Source organism: Urocampus carinirostris, chromosome 4 (genome assembly GCF_059441175.1).
Source record: "Urocampus carinirostris isolate Australia breed hairy pipefish chromosome 4, RoL_Ucar_1.0, whole genome shotgun sequence".
In the NCBI taxonomy this organism is placed as follows: Eukaryota; Metazoa; Chordata; class Actinopteri; order Syngnathiformes; family Syngnathidae; genus Urocampus; species Urocampus carinirostris.
Window position 1 is genome coordinate 29,342,051 of NC_142352.1, and position 17,460 is coordinate 29,359,510.

Below are 17,460 nucleotides of genomic sequence, written 5' to 3' on the forward strand. Positions count from 1 at the left end.
TCTTGCTCCATTCAAACTCGTACTGCTCCGCCCGCTGTTTTGGGTCAAGAATGTGCATACGTCCTCACTGTGCTGGAAAGGGGTCCATAAGGTTAGTCCACGATTTAAAAAAAAAACCCTAATATGATCAAACTTGCTTTTTTTTTAACTTAGTGAGCTTTAAAACCAAGCTGGTGTACGTGGAGGAGGAGGAGGAAAAGGGGGAGGGGGGGAGGAGGAGGAGTAGGAGGACGACAGCCCTGCTGTCAAGCGCAGATGAAAATTCAGCAGCAGGTTTGAGGAGCGCACGTAATCGTCTTTACTCCATCCTTGCAGCAGGCACGAACGGACAGTGGACACAGAAACAGGAGCTGTGCACAACAGCAGATCTTATGCATTTGCTTTATATCCAAGCTAGTGGGAGGCAATCTTTGGAGCTTTCTGGGAAACTTTAGAAAGCATTGAATTATTCATTTGAATGACGGTGGTATCTCTAACAAACCGTGAGTGTCGGACTTAATGGATGTAACTACAGGACGTCAACAATTTGTCCAGTGATGCGCGATTGATTGTTTGAGCCACAGCTTGGAAAATATTCTGGTCTCTCTAAAGAAATGTTACTGAGCTCACACGCGTCCTCTAAGGTGAGTTAAGAGAGGTTACTGGTTTTCCATTGTTTTCCTGATATAATTTTTATTTTGTTACAGAGTAATCCCTTGTCTTTAGTAGGGGTTATGTATCTAAAAACATCGCACCATAGTCAAAACCCTCGAAGTAGAAATTTCTTATAATTTATTTATTACTCAAGAACAAACCCAATTTATAGGCTCAAGTATTTGTTTACCAAATAAAAGTACAGTATTTTACAACCATAAGGCGCACATAAAAGTCTCAAATTTTATGTGTGGCGCGCCCTGTGTTTCGTATAAATTGAATAATTCGGATTAATTTTACGAGTATGTTTATTTGTAAACGGAAATAATGTAGCGAGATGAACAGCTTACAAGAAGCAACGTCCAACATTGCAGAAATGCTTCAGGATGATTACTATTTATAAGTTTGCATTATCGTGTGTTTTGGAGTAAATAGTTTACACATTTGGATTCTATGGATATTCATTTATGAAACAAAGCCATTTTCGCGGACACTCAAAGAATTTAAAGACGGGCAGGGGACGTAATGGTGAGTTACGCCGGCTTTATAGTTTGCGGGTATCTCGTTCGAGACTGATCGTGATGATTCTGTTATGACTATATTTTGAAATTGTCATCATATCTTGAATCCCAAGGGTTTAAGTTTACAATGATATTTGGAATGACAGATTTCATTGACTGGTGACATTGTACTGACATATTTGTCAATAGTCCGGGCTTTCGGAACATAAAGGGGTTAGGGTACGGTTCAGTGCTGAGAGCAAGACGTTTTTCATTATAGTTGCCCGGTGCATGACGGAGTTTGTCTTGCCAAATTCATACATTGACACCTGTGTGCAGAAGGAGTAGTTCCATAAGTCCCGGGATGCATCGAGCAAATAGGAATGGTCACGCAATTGATCTGGGAGACACGGGTGGGCCAAGGAGACGTGGCAGCTCTTTGGCTTGATCTTGCCAATGCTCTTGGGTTTACCATTCGCATGCTGGTGGAAGCTTCGCTTGATCGACACCATGTTCAAGACAGCATCTAGGAACTATTACGATTACAGAGTCCCTACTGGAGCTGTAACATCTGCATTCCATTGACCTGGGAAGGAGGGTTGTATGTGAAGTATGAGTGAGGAGTCACTGCCGAAATGCAGTAGACGTTGGGATTCACAATAGCGGAGTAATGCAACATGTAACAACAGTCGAGTTACAGAATTTGACCAATAACATGTTAGAGTACTTATTACCAAGAAAAGTAATTGTGTTCCAGGAATGTGTTACTTTTAACACTGGCTGTGGGTATTGTTTGTTTGCCACGTGCTTTTATACTGCTTCATGCTGTCTGAAAGACAACACCAAAGCTTGCTACGGCAAGACAAGAGGGTAAAAAATCGAACTAAAAACATTTGCAAAGCTAATTTCCATCACTTTGTGTCATAAAGAATGAAATTGTGGCTCACTTAACAGTCACTATTTTTATTTTTTATCTTTTCAGCTGTCAGCTTCTTTGGGGTTGTTTGGCATAGTATCCAGTCTGCCGCTGGTGCAGATCCTTCTTCAGTTGCTTCACGTACTGTGATCAGGATGCCCTTAATCAGCAATGCCAACCACGATTTCAGCACCTACTCAATTAGCAGTGATGACAGCAGCCTTGACCGTTTTTTCACCGAGATCCCTGAGACAGAGACCATCAAGGGGGTTTACTTCCAGCGGGCCCAGTTACTACGTGAGCCCAAGGCGGTTGATCACACTCTTCAAGTCCTCATCAATGTTGGGGGAAATTGTTACACCTTCCCTTGGAGCACTTTGGATAAGTTCCCTCAGAGTCGGCTAGGACGCCTGCGCTTCTGCACCAGCCCAGAGGAGATCGCGCACCTCTGCGACGACTACGATGAAACATGCAAGGAATACTTTTTTGACCGCAACCCTACGGCTTTCCGGGTCATCCTCAATTTCCTGGCTGCGGGCAAACTGCGTCTGCTCAGGGAGCTGTGTGCCGTGTCGCTGCACGACGAACTCGACTACTGGGGTGTCGACCCGGGTTACATGGAGCGCTGCTGCCGCCGCCGCATGATCACCCGAGTGGAGGAGGTTGCAGATCGGGAGCACAAAGAAGAGGAATGGAGGCAGAAGAGGGCAATGCTGAAGAAAAGCACGGCACAAGTAGAGAGAGGCCCCTGCAAGCTGGTCTCGATGCTGCGGGAAGTGATGGAAAACCCTCACTCTGGGTTAGCAGGAAAGATATTCGCTTGCCTGTCTGTCATTATGGTGCTAGTCACAGTAATCAGCCTGTGCATCAGCACCATGCCTGACCTAAGAGATGAAGAAACCAGGGTATGTATGAATGTCACACAAGCACGGACATTTTTTAGACTTTATGTGAACTCACTCAAAAGGGACACTCTGTGATATTTGACCATTACAAGATGCTATATAACGTAATGCACCAGAAAACAGTGCTACAAAGCACAAGAAAGAATACTGTGCAAACTACTGAGACTCAAAGTGACCAAACTGCAATTTTTTGCAATTTTTTTCTTCTGCCTAGCTCTCTCAAGGTTTTTGTTTTGTTGGGGGGTAGTAGCAAAATATCATATAGTCGTTTCTGTTCCCCCTCGGTGAGCCTCATGTTAGGCAAAATAAAGTCACTACATTCTTGACCACACGTTTTTAAGAAATATCACTTTCATATGATAGTTCATTGTAAGTTTTCCAATCATTCAAATCAACATTGTTTTTCTCAATGAATTAATTTTTTCTACCACTAGGTGGTGCTGAATAATGCATAATGTCCCTTTAAGTATTGGGGTGTTGCAGCAAAGAGAAAAGGTATCCGTAATTTTCCAACCCAATTAAAATGGGCAACCTAATCACAGGGTGTTTTAGCATGCAGGGAATCGTCAGATTTTGATCCAAATTGGTATTTTCGGATTGAGTTAATCATTTACTAAAATACATTTGTATCTTTTCAGCACTCATGAGAGCAATCGTGTTAAACTAAGTAAAATAACATCTGGATGAGTGTTTCCTAAAATGTTCTCTGGTTGATAAATGGTAGTCAGCAAACACAGCTACAGTGGGTGGTTTTGCTTGAGGAGTGATGTCTGGCTTAGGTGACATTTAGTGGACGTATTAACGACTACAGGTCATTGTAGGCCATTTTATGTGTCTTTCAGTATTGTCTCGCAGACCGGATTAAATCTGTTGGCGGGCCTGATCCGGCCCACGGGCCATATGTTTGACACCAATGGTTTAGATCATCGGGGACTCAAAGAAAATGTGATTGTAGAGCAGGGGTTTCCAAACTTTTTCAAGCTAAAAGATATTGTTTGTTACTAATTAGCGCAGAAGGCTCTCTGTTTGATTGTCACAAACCAGGAGAGGAAACAGGAATGAGAACCCAGCGTAACGTTACTCAAAGTTTATTGGGAAGAGGAGGAATGAGCGCACACTCAATCCGGGGATCGATGGTCGCTGAAGTAGATTGAAATCAGAACGAGGGAATGGTCAAAAATCAAACAGATCGGGACGAGAACAAAACAGGAGCAAAACACAGGCAAAAACAGGGATTCACAGGCTTGAGATATCTAGCAGAGTTTAGCAGGAGTTTTGCAGACGCTCTGACACCAGGCGACTCACAAGACAGCGTTTAAGTAGTCCGGCAGCAATCTGTCAACGCGTTTCAGCTGGTGTCAATGGGCGGGGCCAATTGGGCGCCGTGGCAACCGTGACAGAACCTGGCGCCACACGGCGGGGACCAATTGGGCGCCGTGGAAACTTTGACATTGATTGGCATTTTTAACAACATATCATGTTATAACTATATTATTAATATGATATTACCAGATAAAGTAATGGAAGTAGGATTAAATAGACTCAGTAAACCACTAAAATAAACATTTCACTACAAAATCATGATGACCCAGCACTGGTGAGCTATTTTCAGACCAGGTCTGTGGGCACCGCAGCTGCACTACATTAAAGACCCCTGTTGAAGAGGTAAGATATTAAGCCGGAGCCCGACCCCAATAATCAGGCCTAAAATTTCGGCAGGGGAAGGAGTAGGCCAAAATCACACCTCTTCCTACCGAGCCCTCACAAATAAAATATTCCAATTCTGGTTTGCTTCAGGCTTGGTCCCACAAATCCAGTTAATTGGTCAGGCTCTGGCTGGGTCCACTTCAATAGCCATGGATCGGGCTAGATTTTTTAGGCCCGATCTTACCTCTTAGCTGTTGTAGAGAATATTTTGGGGTCGACTCCCTTTTGTTCTCATTATGATGGAACTCTCCTAAAGCGTGCAATTGTTTCAACTCTTTTTTCAGGGAGAGTGCTCTCAGAAGTGTCACAGCATGTTTGTGGTGGAGTCCATCTGCGTAGCCTGGTTCACTTTTGAATTTGTGCTGCGATTTATAAATGCACAGAGCAAGCTTGCCTTTGCCCGTGGACCCCTCAACATCATCGACGCCATTGCCATTCTGCCGTACTACGTGTCGCTGATGGTGGACGTCAGAGACGGGTCCCAGGAGGAAATGGTGGTGGGCGCCGGTAGAGGCTACCTAGACAAATTGAGTCTTATCCTCCGTCTGCTGCGAGCGCTGCGCATCCTCTATGTCATGCGGCTCGCTCGACACTCCTTGGGCTTGCGAACGCTAGGGTTGACCATGCAACGCAGCATGAGGGAGTTCGGCCTGTTGCTGCTTTTCGTCTGCGTGGCCGTTACACTCTTCTCGCCTTTGGTCCACCTGGCGGAAAGTGAGCTGGCCCCATACGCAGCTACCCACCCACAACACAGCTTCAGCAGCATCCCGGTGACCTACTGGTGGGCAATCATCTCCATGACAACCGTCGGTTACGGAGACATGGTACCCCGCAGCATCCCCGGACAAATGGTGGCCTTGACCAGCATCTTAAGCGGAATACTCATCATGGCCTTCCCTGCTACCTCCATCTTCCATACATTCTCCCGCTCCTATCAGGAGCTGAAGCAGGAGTACGAGCGGCTCTGGAAAGAGGAGCGGGGGGAGGAAATAGCGGCGGAGTCAGAAGAGAGGTGCCTCAAGGTAGAGATGACGTCCAATAAACCCCTTTGCGTCTTCGTAAACAAGTGAGACGTAGCAAAGGTGCATGTGCATTGTTAAGGCAGAAAGGCGGACTTCTTGTCAGTTTATTTCAGCCGATTGACGGAAATAGATCATGGATTGCAGATAGTGACAACTTGAAATAAGCACCATGTACCATGGTACCTAGTTTTACGACCAACCTTTCTTACGAATGTTTCGGGATCTGAAGTACACCTCCGACTAAAATCTTCCTAGTTTTCGATCAGTTTTCTATTGTCTGAGGTCAGAACTAAATGTTCACGCAGGTATGCACCAACAGCAACCAACCTGCATTAACTTGTCAAACGGTTTAGTCCGTTAATTCATTGGTTGCAGCCATCAGGGCTCAGTTCATTTTCTCAATTGCGGATTGCTTAAAGCTATAGTTACAGTACAATACAGTATTTAATTTCCCGCCATGGGTCCTGCAAAAAGAGGAATGAAAATAACAGTCAGGGTTCCACTTATGGTTAAATAAAAGCAAAACGTTTTTGCTAAATATGACAGTAAAGCTAATGTTGCAGATTTGGAAAGGAAAAACGGGCAAAGTATGTCCACGATCTCCTCCATCTCAAGACAAAAAGAAACCGTTAAGTCAGCAACAGTGGCGACTTGTATAACAAGCCAGAGAACGGCAATAAATGAATATATGGAAAAGCTTCTCATGATTAGGATACGAGGTGCTGCGTCAGCTGCACTTGACGATGCCAATGAACCAGAGGAGCCATTATCGGCAGCAGAAATTAAGGGGGAAAAAATCCAGATAAAGCCAGAAGCAGACAGTCAATGGAAATGTTCAATGAAAAATGTCTGAAACATTTTAAAAACAATCTGAGTTCTAGACAGAAACAACAATCGCAGGATTGCTATTTTATAAGTACAGCAATTTAACCGACGCCATGTTTGGAAAAGCGTGCCAAGTGAATGACACTTAACTGACTTTTTACATTTTATCATATTTATTTATTTATTTATTGTTGTTGTGGATTTGTGACATGTTGTTGGCTAATAAAGCTTTGTACTGTCCAGTAACTTAATGTATTGCATTTATTTAGTCTTACATCTTGTTTTTTTATATACTATGCAGTGTATTTAAGAACTTTAACTCAACATTAGTGTACCTACAGGGAAGTTACAGATGATTTAATATGGAACGGATTAATTTCCCTTTCAATTCATTCAATGTTAAGACGTGTTTCCATTTACAACGGTTTATTATACGTCACTGCCGGAACCAATTGAATTTGTAAAGTGGGGTACCACTTTATGTGCAAGAAGCAAGAGAGTGACTTTATTTTAGTGATCAAGGTCTACAACAACAAAAAAAACAGTTCTTTTGATCGGCGCTGGACAAAGATTCTGCGAGCCGCTTGGTGGAGCTTTTGAGTTTGCGTTAGTAGGACGTCTCGAGAGGTAGGAAGACATTTCAGGCCACCGGTCCACATTGGGTAAGTTACGAATAACTTTTATGACAGCATTTTAAATGGACGAAAATTGTGGCTCAGAAGACCAGTTCATTTCTAAAGCCGCTTAGTTCAAACATAAAATAAACTTTAGAAGAATTGACCTTCAATGGCTTGGCCCGAACCTAGACTCATTGTTAGTGTTGGTGGATCAATGACAATAATGACATAGAAAATTAATCAATAATTATCATGATTAAATACAGTATATGTAAATTATAGATTGATGATAATGTTAAGTAATGTTATAATTATTATTATTTTTAAAGATGTAGTAGGTATTACCAATACTTATTACTATTATAGTATTACAAATCCCCCACACTTCTTACACTTACTAAGGAATATGGCATAAGTAAATCCAAACCAGATAACCACGATTACGTACCAGGCGAGATATGGAAACAGCAAACACTGACATTCATATCAATGTCTTTTATCCAGTCAGTTATTTTATTGGCTTATAGCATCAGGCTCCTACAGTTATTTTGAAAAATCCTTTTGCCTCATGAAATTTGCAAAGCCAAGCCGATGAGGACTTAGGCAGGAACGGTGTCCATGTCATCAAATCTAAATGTGTAGTGGACGATTTGGAGATGATGAAAGGAAGAGACTATCTTTTGACTTTCTACCCTTATAAGTTCAACTTTGTCGCTTTGGAAAGTATGCTTCATAGCAACACGTGGGTTCTGGCATTTTCCTTTCCTCCACTTCCATTGAAGTATTATTCAATCCAAAAGATTTATTAAAGAGACACTGTGTACTATTAGACCACTAGATGTACTCTGTATTTTGTAGTAAAATCGAAAACAAGTGCTACAAAGCTCAAGGAAGATTACAAACTATGAAGACTCAAAGTGACCAAACCGCACAACTTTGATTCATGGAGACCTGGCTCAACCAGATGCTAGCATGCAGCTAGCCAGATGTTCGCAACAATGCTTCTTGCACTGAAAGGAGCAACCCTCCAATTTTGGTGTACTATTGCAGGGGTCTGGAACCTTTTTGACCCATAGTAAAGCCATAGTAAAAAAATATTTAGATTTTTTTTTCAGAGAGAGCCAAACCATATATTTCAAGACAAAAATCAGCAAAACCACCAAACCCAGTCTCCAGACAAAATTTAATTTTTCAGCGCACTGTTTGACGTTAGATGATTTGATAACGTTCATAGAGTGAGAATAATGCCAGAGCCTGTGTCCCATATCAATAAATGCTGTGGCCAATTTAAACTAGTCTCCCTCGTGGAGTTACTTATGATGGTTGAGGCTTATTTTGAATTTCATTGTTTCAATTTCTCATAGTGGTTTCCAAAAAAGGAGCAAGTTCTGTTGTAAAAGTGTCACAAAATACTGCAAACAAGGGCATTGACGTATTGACCTTCAGTGCAGCCGGCGCTGGGCAGAGAGAAGTGAATATGTGCGCTGTGAGCATAGCCCCACCCACAGCTACCACTCACCTAACCAATTTGCTCTGTGTGCTTGGCTGGTGTTTTGGGGTATTTACATTTTTTTGGGTGGGTTTATATCATAAAGTGTCTTAACAAATAATATATATTGTTTAATGGGATTCCATATGAAGGATTCTTTAGCGACGTACAGCAAAAATGGGGTCTGATTATGTGACATCTTGACTGTAAACTATGATTGAAACCAGAATTTTATGTCTGAGCCGTATGTACTCAAAAAGAGCTATATTTGGCTCGCGAGCCATAGGTTTCCGACCCCTGCTATAATGACAATAAAGACGATTCATTCATTAATTCATTCATTCGTACTGTTACCTGATGAGTGGAGGCCAAAGCAAAAACGAATGTGTGCCATAATCCCTAGTCGAACATATTGTGCCGTTTCTCTGAGAAATGAGCTCCAAAGAAAACCCAGATTGTCCAAACTAAGAAAGTATCTTACTTTAATGGTGTCTATAAATTGAACTCCAAATTCAACCATTTGTTGCCGTTACCTTTGGTTCAAAATAGCACAGACGAAAATAACTTAACAATTTCCATCAACTTGGTGTTGAGTGGAAATGTTCCGTTTTCATTGCTTTTCATTACAATTAACTCAGAGTCAAACTAAATAACTTTATAGTGCTTTGGTATTTATGTTATCTACTTCTTTAAATCATGTTTTAGGTATTATTTTTTTCACCTTTTTTTATTTTGTGTTTTTTTTCCACACAAGACAGATGTGTTTTCAAGAGTGAGGTGCTCCTCTATGGTCATCAGTAGACTTATTTAAGCTACATTATAGTTTTTTAATGCAATGTGACTGGGCTTATTGGTGGTTTGCTACTCATGCAACCTTCTAAAGGACATTTTCTTTTAAAATGTACCTTCCTTGAAAATTCATTGCATCCGGGCAAAGTACAGTGGTATCTCTACTTTGTATGTGTCTACATATGAAAGTTTCAGGTTACAAAGTACCTGAAATGAAAAACATTTCCTCTCGAAACACAAGCGTTTCAGGATACAAAGTCATAAATACATTACAGTACGCATTGCTATTAGCCGCTCTCGGTTTCCCGAACGTAAACACACTGGCTATCACTGAAAATCTTCCTGGCAACCCAGTTCTCATGCTTGCTCCCAGGATGCTCTTCGAGTCACTGTCACAGTTCAGATGCGGAGGAGGATAGGTTCCGGCAAGATAGCAGGGAGGAGGACGCAGCCATCATTTAATCAGACCAAATTAAAGATATTTTAGCATCATTTCAAGAAATTTCGAAATTTGTGGAAAGGATTCATTTTTTATTATTTTCTTCATTCTTTTTTTTTTTTTTTTTTAACATTATCTACCTGTTTTATGTTTATTTTGCAGTAATCTAACTTTACCATGTATTTGTTTCATAGTCTGATGCTCTTTTATGATTTATTCAAATATCATAGTGTACTTTTGCAGGACTTGGAACGGATTAGTGCATTTACTTAGAAAATGCGTCTTGACTTAAAAGTTTTAAGGTTACCAAGCTACTTCAAAATAAAATAATTTCGCAAGTAGAGGTATTACTGTACATTGCGTGTAATTTAAATTACCCATACCCACTTAAGTTCTGTTAACCGAAGCTAGCAGAAAATTAAAAGGAGCTCCAATGGAGCTTAACGCTAAAAATCAGCTAAAGGAAGCTGAGTCAAATCTGATGGAGCTAAAGTTGAGTTAAAGGTTTCGTTGAAAAAGTTAAAATGAAATGTCTACTCAAAAATTAAGTATGTGTTAACAATATCTAACTAAGTTCAAATAGCCTTTGTAAAAAAGAAATCCACCGAGCCCATTCACTTTTTATCTTCCATTTAGCAATGCTGTTCAAGAACTCACAACACATAAAGCACTAAAGGGAGGAGGGGGTGGAGAGAGATTTCATGCTTGTTTTGTCTGTGGAGCCAGAAAATGGTAAATTTAAGAAAAGGCATGTTGAAGAGTACTTGAGGAATGATCCGACTGAGGCAGCGATCATGACTTTAAGCCAGGAGATGGCGGCAGAGAGTAGCAAAATATCAAGTTCGCGGACGTCCCCTTTTAGAGCAGCTAGCAGAAAATAAAAAAAACATTGAGAAAATTGTCAAGGTGACCGCGTCAAAGTGGGGACGGTAAGGCTTGTCCCCAAGGAACATATTTTACATCAGGGTTCTCCAACGTAGTGCCCCCTAAGGGCACCTGAGGTTGCATTTTTTTATGCCGCACTTTTTAGAAATGTAAAAATAAATCTGTTTTGTGTTTGCACCCATGCGGTGTGATTGCCTTTGTTTCACCTTTTCCTTAGGGATTACTTTTTAAGAAGCGGATTGGACAATATCCATCACTCAACAATTCCAACAGACAACTGTAAAATTAATTTTTCCTCTGAAAAAAACAAAATCAACTGAACTACAGACACAAAGCAAAGCAAAGAGGACGAAGGGTCCGAGTGTCTTTTCATCGTAACTGCTATGCCTCTGATCGTCAATGTTTTGGTGTCGTTCATTTGATGTAGCTTACACCGCCACCCTTTTAACAGTGACCTTTCAAAAAAAACAGCTGTGGTTTGTAGCTCGCTTGCTTCTCTACTTTCTCCTGCTTAGTGCTACAATGACATATGCATGGTTTCAATAACAGATTAAAATGAAGGCTTCTGAATGACTGATGACCACAAAAAAGTATCCCAAAAAATGCAGTGTCAAGTGTTTGGAGAAGATGGGGGCAGGCGGATCCATCCAAATATCGAATGGTTTGAATCTGTTCTTTGTAATAACTTGGACGGGATCAATACAATTCCCAGTATTGCTCACCCCTATTACAAAACAGTAATTACTTTTTTTGCAGGGTTTGTGTCCTCAAAACGACCAGTGACATCTGTTAAGTAAAAAATGATTAAATCCGTTGAAACCAAAGAACAACCCCTATTTGATGGCTGAAGCATTTGTTTATATATATATATATATATATATATATATACATAAATATATATATAATATAATTTTAAAATTAAGCTTGCTGCACTATTGATTCAAAAGAAGGCGTGAACATGATTTCAGGAAACGATCCACTTTGTTTTTTTTTCCTCAAATAATATTTTGTTGCCATCATGTGGACGTTTTTGGAAGATAAAAATGCGGCGTCTTTCTACTGAAATGCACTCACCTGTGCGCTGTTCTTTACCCAACTGAAGATTTACCTCTGTTAAATGACTCGATTTTACAATGAAAGACTTTTGTGACACAAGTAATGCATTTGACTCAAGACTGATGACAAGACACAGGCAATATTCAGCAATTTTATTGGTCAGGTCATCCAGCTACCTTACTTCCCAATAATTAAATTAAAATATTCCAATTGCATAATACTTGTCTTCAAAGACAAAAGTAAAACTAAATGCAAGTCGTTCACACACAGGGATACTGGAAGAAACTTCAAACACAACAGCAAAAAACAAAAACAAAAAACTGTTAACTATATATGAATCTGACAGATGCAATGTGGGCCCAAAAAACAAAAACACTGGCACACTTTTTTGATGTATTCCAGGCTGGTGAGCAGGTAGTCCATCTTTATTTTATGCTTTCAACAGGGTTTCCCAAGGCTTTCTCCAGGGGCCATGTGGGGCTATGATTAGGTGTTAGCAGGTAAGGTCGGCTCGCTAAGATGGCGTCTTCTTTTACAAGCCAAACGTATTTTCGCCGCTGTAGGCCACATATAAAAAGCCGTCCTCATCTTTTTCCTTTTCATACAGCTGTCCCATTGTGATGCTAAACACCAAAGAGACACAAAATCAATACAGAATCTCCAGCCATGCGCAAACTACGGCCCGCGGGCCTCATAGAACCCCGGTAGGCTTTTCCCCCCCAGCCCACTGATCAAAAATAATATAAATATAATGTTAAAAAAGTACTACTGCCATTTTTCTTGTTTTGTTTCAATACCGATGTGTTCAAACTGCATTAAAAGTTGTTGGGAGTACTTCATCCGATCCCAGCTGCATATACAGTATGCATGACCAGAATAACGGTAAGGTTTTTATGCACACTGTAGACTAGTGGACATTGCATATCTGAGTGAGAGTGTCACCCCTGCCCCCTTATGGTCTCCTCTCCCGCTGGATTCTAGAGGACACAAAATTAAGTTTTAACAATAAGGAGTGTTAGGTTTAAACTGTTTAGCTGTCAAAATGAGGAATAATATAAAAAAATGCCTTCGGAATTGTATTTAATGATTGTATCAATCAACTGTTACAAATAACTGAATATTGTCTATCTCCGGTGGCTGAGTGAATAACTATACATCCATTATCTGCACTGCTTATCCTAAGTAGGGCCGCGGGGGTGTTGGAGCCCATCCCAGCTATCCTCGTCCAGTGGGCAGGGGACGCCCTAAACTGGTTGCCAGACAGTCGCAGGGCACACAGAGACAGACAACTCACTCACCTATTCACACCTAGGGAGAATTTAGATCGGCCAATTTACCTGACATGCATGTTTTTGGGAATGTGGCAGGAAACCCAAGCAGGGGCGGGGAGAAGATGCAAACTCCGCACAAGAAGGTTCGATCTCATGACCTCAGAACTGTGCCGCACACGCGCTAACTACTGCGCCGGCATGCCGCCCGTGCATTTATCAATACATATGATTTTTAGATCTTGAGAAAATCTCAAACATATTTGTGGATCTGAACAATACGTGTGTAAATATGTTTGAGACAAATTTGTTGGCCTGGAGAGGGACGGGCGCCACCAGGCTGTACTTTCCCAAGATACACAGAAAGTGGTACCCCTACGACCCTTGTGGTTAAGGGATCCAACCAACCTTTCCTTAAATTGGTGTTTGGTTTAAATGGCGGTAATCTGTTGCTTACATTTTCAGTTGCAAGAAATTCTTTCCATTACAATTTACCACTGGAAACGCAACTTTAATCTTTGCATGGCCCATTATAGATGTACATAAATTATACATTATGCTTGCACTATTACACATTTTATAGTGCCTTGTTGAGGTGTAGTATGACCCGTTTCATAGGATAATGCCATACAAACTAATGCCAGGGGCCGTTAATCATGATGGAAGAAGAAATACAAAGATGTTTAGACTACTTTAATTGTGGGATTGTGTAGCCCTCTGAGACTCTATTTTAACTAGGCCTATACAAATAGATGTAACATTCATTTTTGCATTCGTACAAGTAAATGCTCACATGGCGTCATTTATTTACGTTTAAAGAGTAAACAGCGATGTCCTATTTGGATCCATAAACTAAAATTGTGGCCCAATGTGTGTCCAATATCATTAAACTAACCTGGACTGTGGGACGGTTTTGTCCACAAAGAGGAAGATGGCCTTCTCTGAGGGTAACTGGATACGTTTCCTGATGATCCACATGAACTGAGCCACTGTGATGTCAGAAGGGACCAGGTACTTCCTTTTGTCAATGTCCACTATCTGGGATCCAGACACTTTTTCCACAATCACCTTTCGCCAAACATAAAAAAAACAAAACTGAATTGTGTTTAAAAGAACCAACAAGTAAATATTGAGAAATATTTCACTTACCGGGACCCTGTCAGGGTACTTGTTGCGGATTTTGGCAGATTCTATGCATCGATGTTCTGTTAGACATGAATTGATATTTTTAGTGATTTTTTGACCCCCCAAAATTGTTTTTGGAGCAGTTTGATACATTTTCTTTTCATTTGTTTTCTCGGATCATGGTCGGAAAGATCCTGCTTTGTATCTACTGATAAAAAGGAGGGTTAATTCCTTGCGGAAACCTTCAAAAAAGGTTTTTGGAGTGCAGGAGAACGGTGGCTACATAAAACAGCGTCGTTTCTTTTATGATTTTTTCTTAAAAACATGGCTGTGCTCTGATTAAACGAAAGCCTCTTGTTATGTGCTCTTTACATACGATAGAAAGTTTTATTTTTGCTTAATAAACTATCATACGGGTGGCACGGCGGCTGAGTGGTTAGCGCATCCGCTGTACAGTTCTGAGGTCGTGGGATCAAATCCAGCTACCAGCCTTCCCGTGCAGAGTTTGCATGTACTCCCCATGCTTGCGTGGGTTTCCTTCCACATTCCAAAAACATGCATAATTAGCTGGTCCCAATTATCCCTAGGTGTGAATGAGCGAGTGAGTGGTATGTCTTTGTGTGCCTTGCAACTGGCTGGCAACCAGTTCAGGGTGTCCCCTGCCCACTCTTTGAAGACCGCAACCCTGTGACCCTACTGAGGATAAGCAGTGCAGATAATGGATGGATGGAAACTATAATCCGTGGGTAAAATGTAAGCACTTTTTGGTAGGATAACAACCAACTCCCTGACCTTGGTTTCCTCCAATTCTTTTTCAAGTTTAAATTGTTAATTCATCTTAAAACAATAGTCATTTTTGTTTCTATTGTGTTTATCTGGCCGTTTATTTGCATACTTTGCATTGGAGTTATCCAACAGTAATCAATTATATTACTGCAATATTATGGTATTCAAATTACGTTACCGATTACATTTTTCAACATGCAACTAGTAACTGTATCGGATTCCATTTTGAAAGTAACCCTCCCAACCTTGATTGATCAGAAGTTGTTATGCAAATACGCCAAGGCCCTCCTCCCTTGTAGGCCTCCCGAGGATCTGCCAAAACAATCGCCTCCTCCCTGCTAACGATGCTACATCACGGTTTCAGATTATTTTTAAGACATCAAAGATACAAACTAGTATTTGACAAGTATTTGTCTGCAGTGCAAAACAGAGGGCTTCATGATATCATCTTGTTGCTACAATTAGCCCAAAGTGCAGTCCTATGTCCCGTCGTGTGCGTGTATTAACAAAGACGGGGAGCTTTCCTCGCCAAACGAGCTCACACGATCAACCATTACCGAAAATAAGAGATCCCTAAAAGTGTTTTCCCCGAATCGAAAAATAAATATTTGATTTATAAATCCTGGACGAACTGTTATCTAAAACCATCAAGCCTCAGGAGAGTCACGCCATTTGAAGGCAGTGCATTTGGAAACATTTGAAACCGGTTATACAATATGAATTGCAAACTGTCACTGCATTTTATTGTATTTTTCCAGAATTTGGAGTAATCTGGACACCAGATGAGGCGATCTTCTAAGAATATGATGATTGCCTTATCATATAAACGACACCTCTCTTACCCAGAGAATGATCCTCTTTGAACATCCATTTCATGGTTGTCGTTTTTGGGCTCTCTGTCGCCTCAGTAGAGATGATTCTCGGAGTCGTCACTCGAAGTTGGATCTGGCAGTGAAATTGTGTTTTGGGTTAATATGGTTTAAAAGAGATTTAGATGAAAGATGTCTTGTCCTCTTTCGTCTGTTTCAAGTCAACACTTCAGCAAAACAACAATCAAGCCCCGCCCCTTCCTTGGCAGCCAACTGGGAAGCGCCTTTTACAATGACGTCACTAGAATGTTGCCTTATTTGGCTGCAGTATTGAGAGGGGGCGTGGTAAATTTCGGTAGCAGCGTTACCTGCTGAGGGATCGTATCCTGGTCAATATGTTATATTTGATGACTCATGCAAACACGTACGTTTGACATCAACTACATTTTTACTAACTCTTCCTGTTCCTTTTTAGACATGTTATGGTAACGTTATTTTTGTTTTTGGACTTGTTTTGTTTTTCTCATGTTTGAAATAGTTTCATTCATTAATTCATCCATCACAAATCCCTTGTATTACGTCATCACCTCTTCTTGATGTTATCGGTTCACGGAACCCTTAACTGCCTGGGTCGTTGGTGCACCAATGAGGACGCAACTCAGGACAGCTTTCTCCAAGGGGGGGTTGGGGTTTTTTAAGGGTTATTGATCTATCTTCGTTATTCATTATCCATTATCCGTAATCGGTCAGTTCATAATACGCTACAAAGCCAAGGAGCCGGGACTCTTACTCTCAGCCAAAAGGCTAAGCTAAGGTCGTAGCCCTAAAGCCTTGCTGCGATCATTGCGAATGCACCGTTCCCGGAGGTACTGCAATACCGGGCCGAAGCGTGGAGTGGACAGAGCAAGCTCTTATTCCATCTCCAGAATGCAAAAATGAGCTCAAGGCCTAGCTAAGGACCTAGCATCAAAGGCCAAGCTAAGGACCTAGCATCAAGGCCAAGCTAAGGACCTAGCATCAAAGCCTTGATACAAGGCCAAGCTAAGGACCTAGCATCAAAGCCATTTTTATTTGTAACGCCCTTAAACACAAGGAGTCTCAAACGGCTGCACAGACCACAGATAACAGACTGCAGACTATTATTAAGTCAAGTCAAGTCATTTTTATTTGTATAGCCCTTAATCACAAAGAGTTTCAAAGGGCTATTACACCGTCCCCTGATCTAAAACCAGAGTCTGAAACCCATGACAAAAAGTTACCTGACACCAGGGCAGACAACTCTAAAAAGTTGCCTGCCCCATTTTTCTCAACTTGAAACACAATAAGACGACTAATCCCCCCCAAAAAAACAGTGTTGCAAAGTATTAAGGGTTGATAATCAGAATATATAACAGAGCAACACTTTAAAATTAAATTTACTATAAATCTTCTTATAACATTCATTGCATGTATATGACATCGCTGTTTTCCATCTGCCATCAGTATGTACCTGTATTGACTCATCTTCATACATGGAATGTTTGCCTTGCGCGGTCTGCTACAAGCCACGTGAACTCCTCTTTCCATAATGCTTTTAATGTACGTTTACGTTTTGTCGCGTCATAAATTTTGTTAGCTTCTTTTGAATCTTCTGGGGCTGAGGTTTTGGCTTGATTCCTGACCACTTTTGGATTTTTCTTGTGTTCTGTG

The 17,460-nt window shown here is 41.0% G+C and overlaps 2 protein-coding genes and 1 pseudogene across 2 annotated transcripts; 1 reads left to right on the forward strand and 2 right to left on the reverse strand.

Annotated features, from left to right (window-relative positions):
* The first annotated feature begins 246 nt into the window (after window positions 1-246).
* kcng4b (potassium voltage-gated channel, subfamily G, member 4b) lies at window positions 247-6,754 on the forward strand. The gene is made up of 3 exons (XM_088334075.1): window positions 247-623; window positions 2,116-2,954; window positions 4,946-6,754. Exons 2-3 carry the CDS (start codon window positions 2,205-2,207, stop codon window positions 5,729-5,731), a joined length of 1,536 nt encoding a protein of 511 aa, XP_088190201.1. The 5' UTR covers window positions 247-623; window positions 2,116-2,204; the 3' UTR covers window positions 5,732-6,754.
* Window positions 6,755-11,920: 5,166 nt separating this feature from the next.
* gabarapl2 (GABA(A) receptor-associated protein like 2) lies at window positions 11,921-16,028 on the reverse strand. Its single transcript, XM_088334076.1, has 4 exons — window positions 15,805-16,028; window positions 14,201-14,256; window positions 13,947-14,119; window positions 11,921-12,406 (listed from the first exon to the last, which is right to left on the reverse strand). Exons 1-4 carry the CDS (start codon window positions 15,836-15,838, stop codon window positions 12,316-12,318), a joined length of 354 nt encoding a protein of 117 aa, XP_088190202.1. The 5' UTR covers window positions 15,839-16,028; the 3' UTR covers window positions 11,921-12,315.
* Window positions 16,029-16,615: 587 nt separating this feature from the next.
* LOC148367242 (U2 spliceosomal RNA) lies at window positions 16,616-16,757 on the reverse strand (annotated as a pseudogene).
* Window positions 16,758-17,460: the final 703 nt, after the last annotated feature.

Coding starts and splice junctions, on each gene's coding strand:
- kcng4b (XM_088334075.1), top strand. CDS start 2,205: ATGCCCTTAATCAGCAATGCCAACCACGATTTCAGCACCTACTCAATT. Junction 2,955..4,945: donor TAAGAGATGAAGAAACCAGG/GTATGTATGAAT, acceptor CTCTTTTTTCAG/GGAGAGTGCTCTCAGAAGTG.
- gabarapl2 (XM_088334076.1), bottom strand. CDS start 15,838: ATGAAATGGATGTTCAAAGAGGATCATTCTCTGG. Junction 14,257..15,804: donor CAAAGAGGATCATTCTCTGG/GTAAGAGAGGTG, acceptor CATGTCTAACAG/AACATCGATGCATAGAATCT. Junction 12,407..13,946: donor AAAACCGTCCCACAGTCCAG/GTTAGTTTAATG, acceptor TTTGGTGTTTAG/CATCACAATGGGACAGCTGT.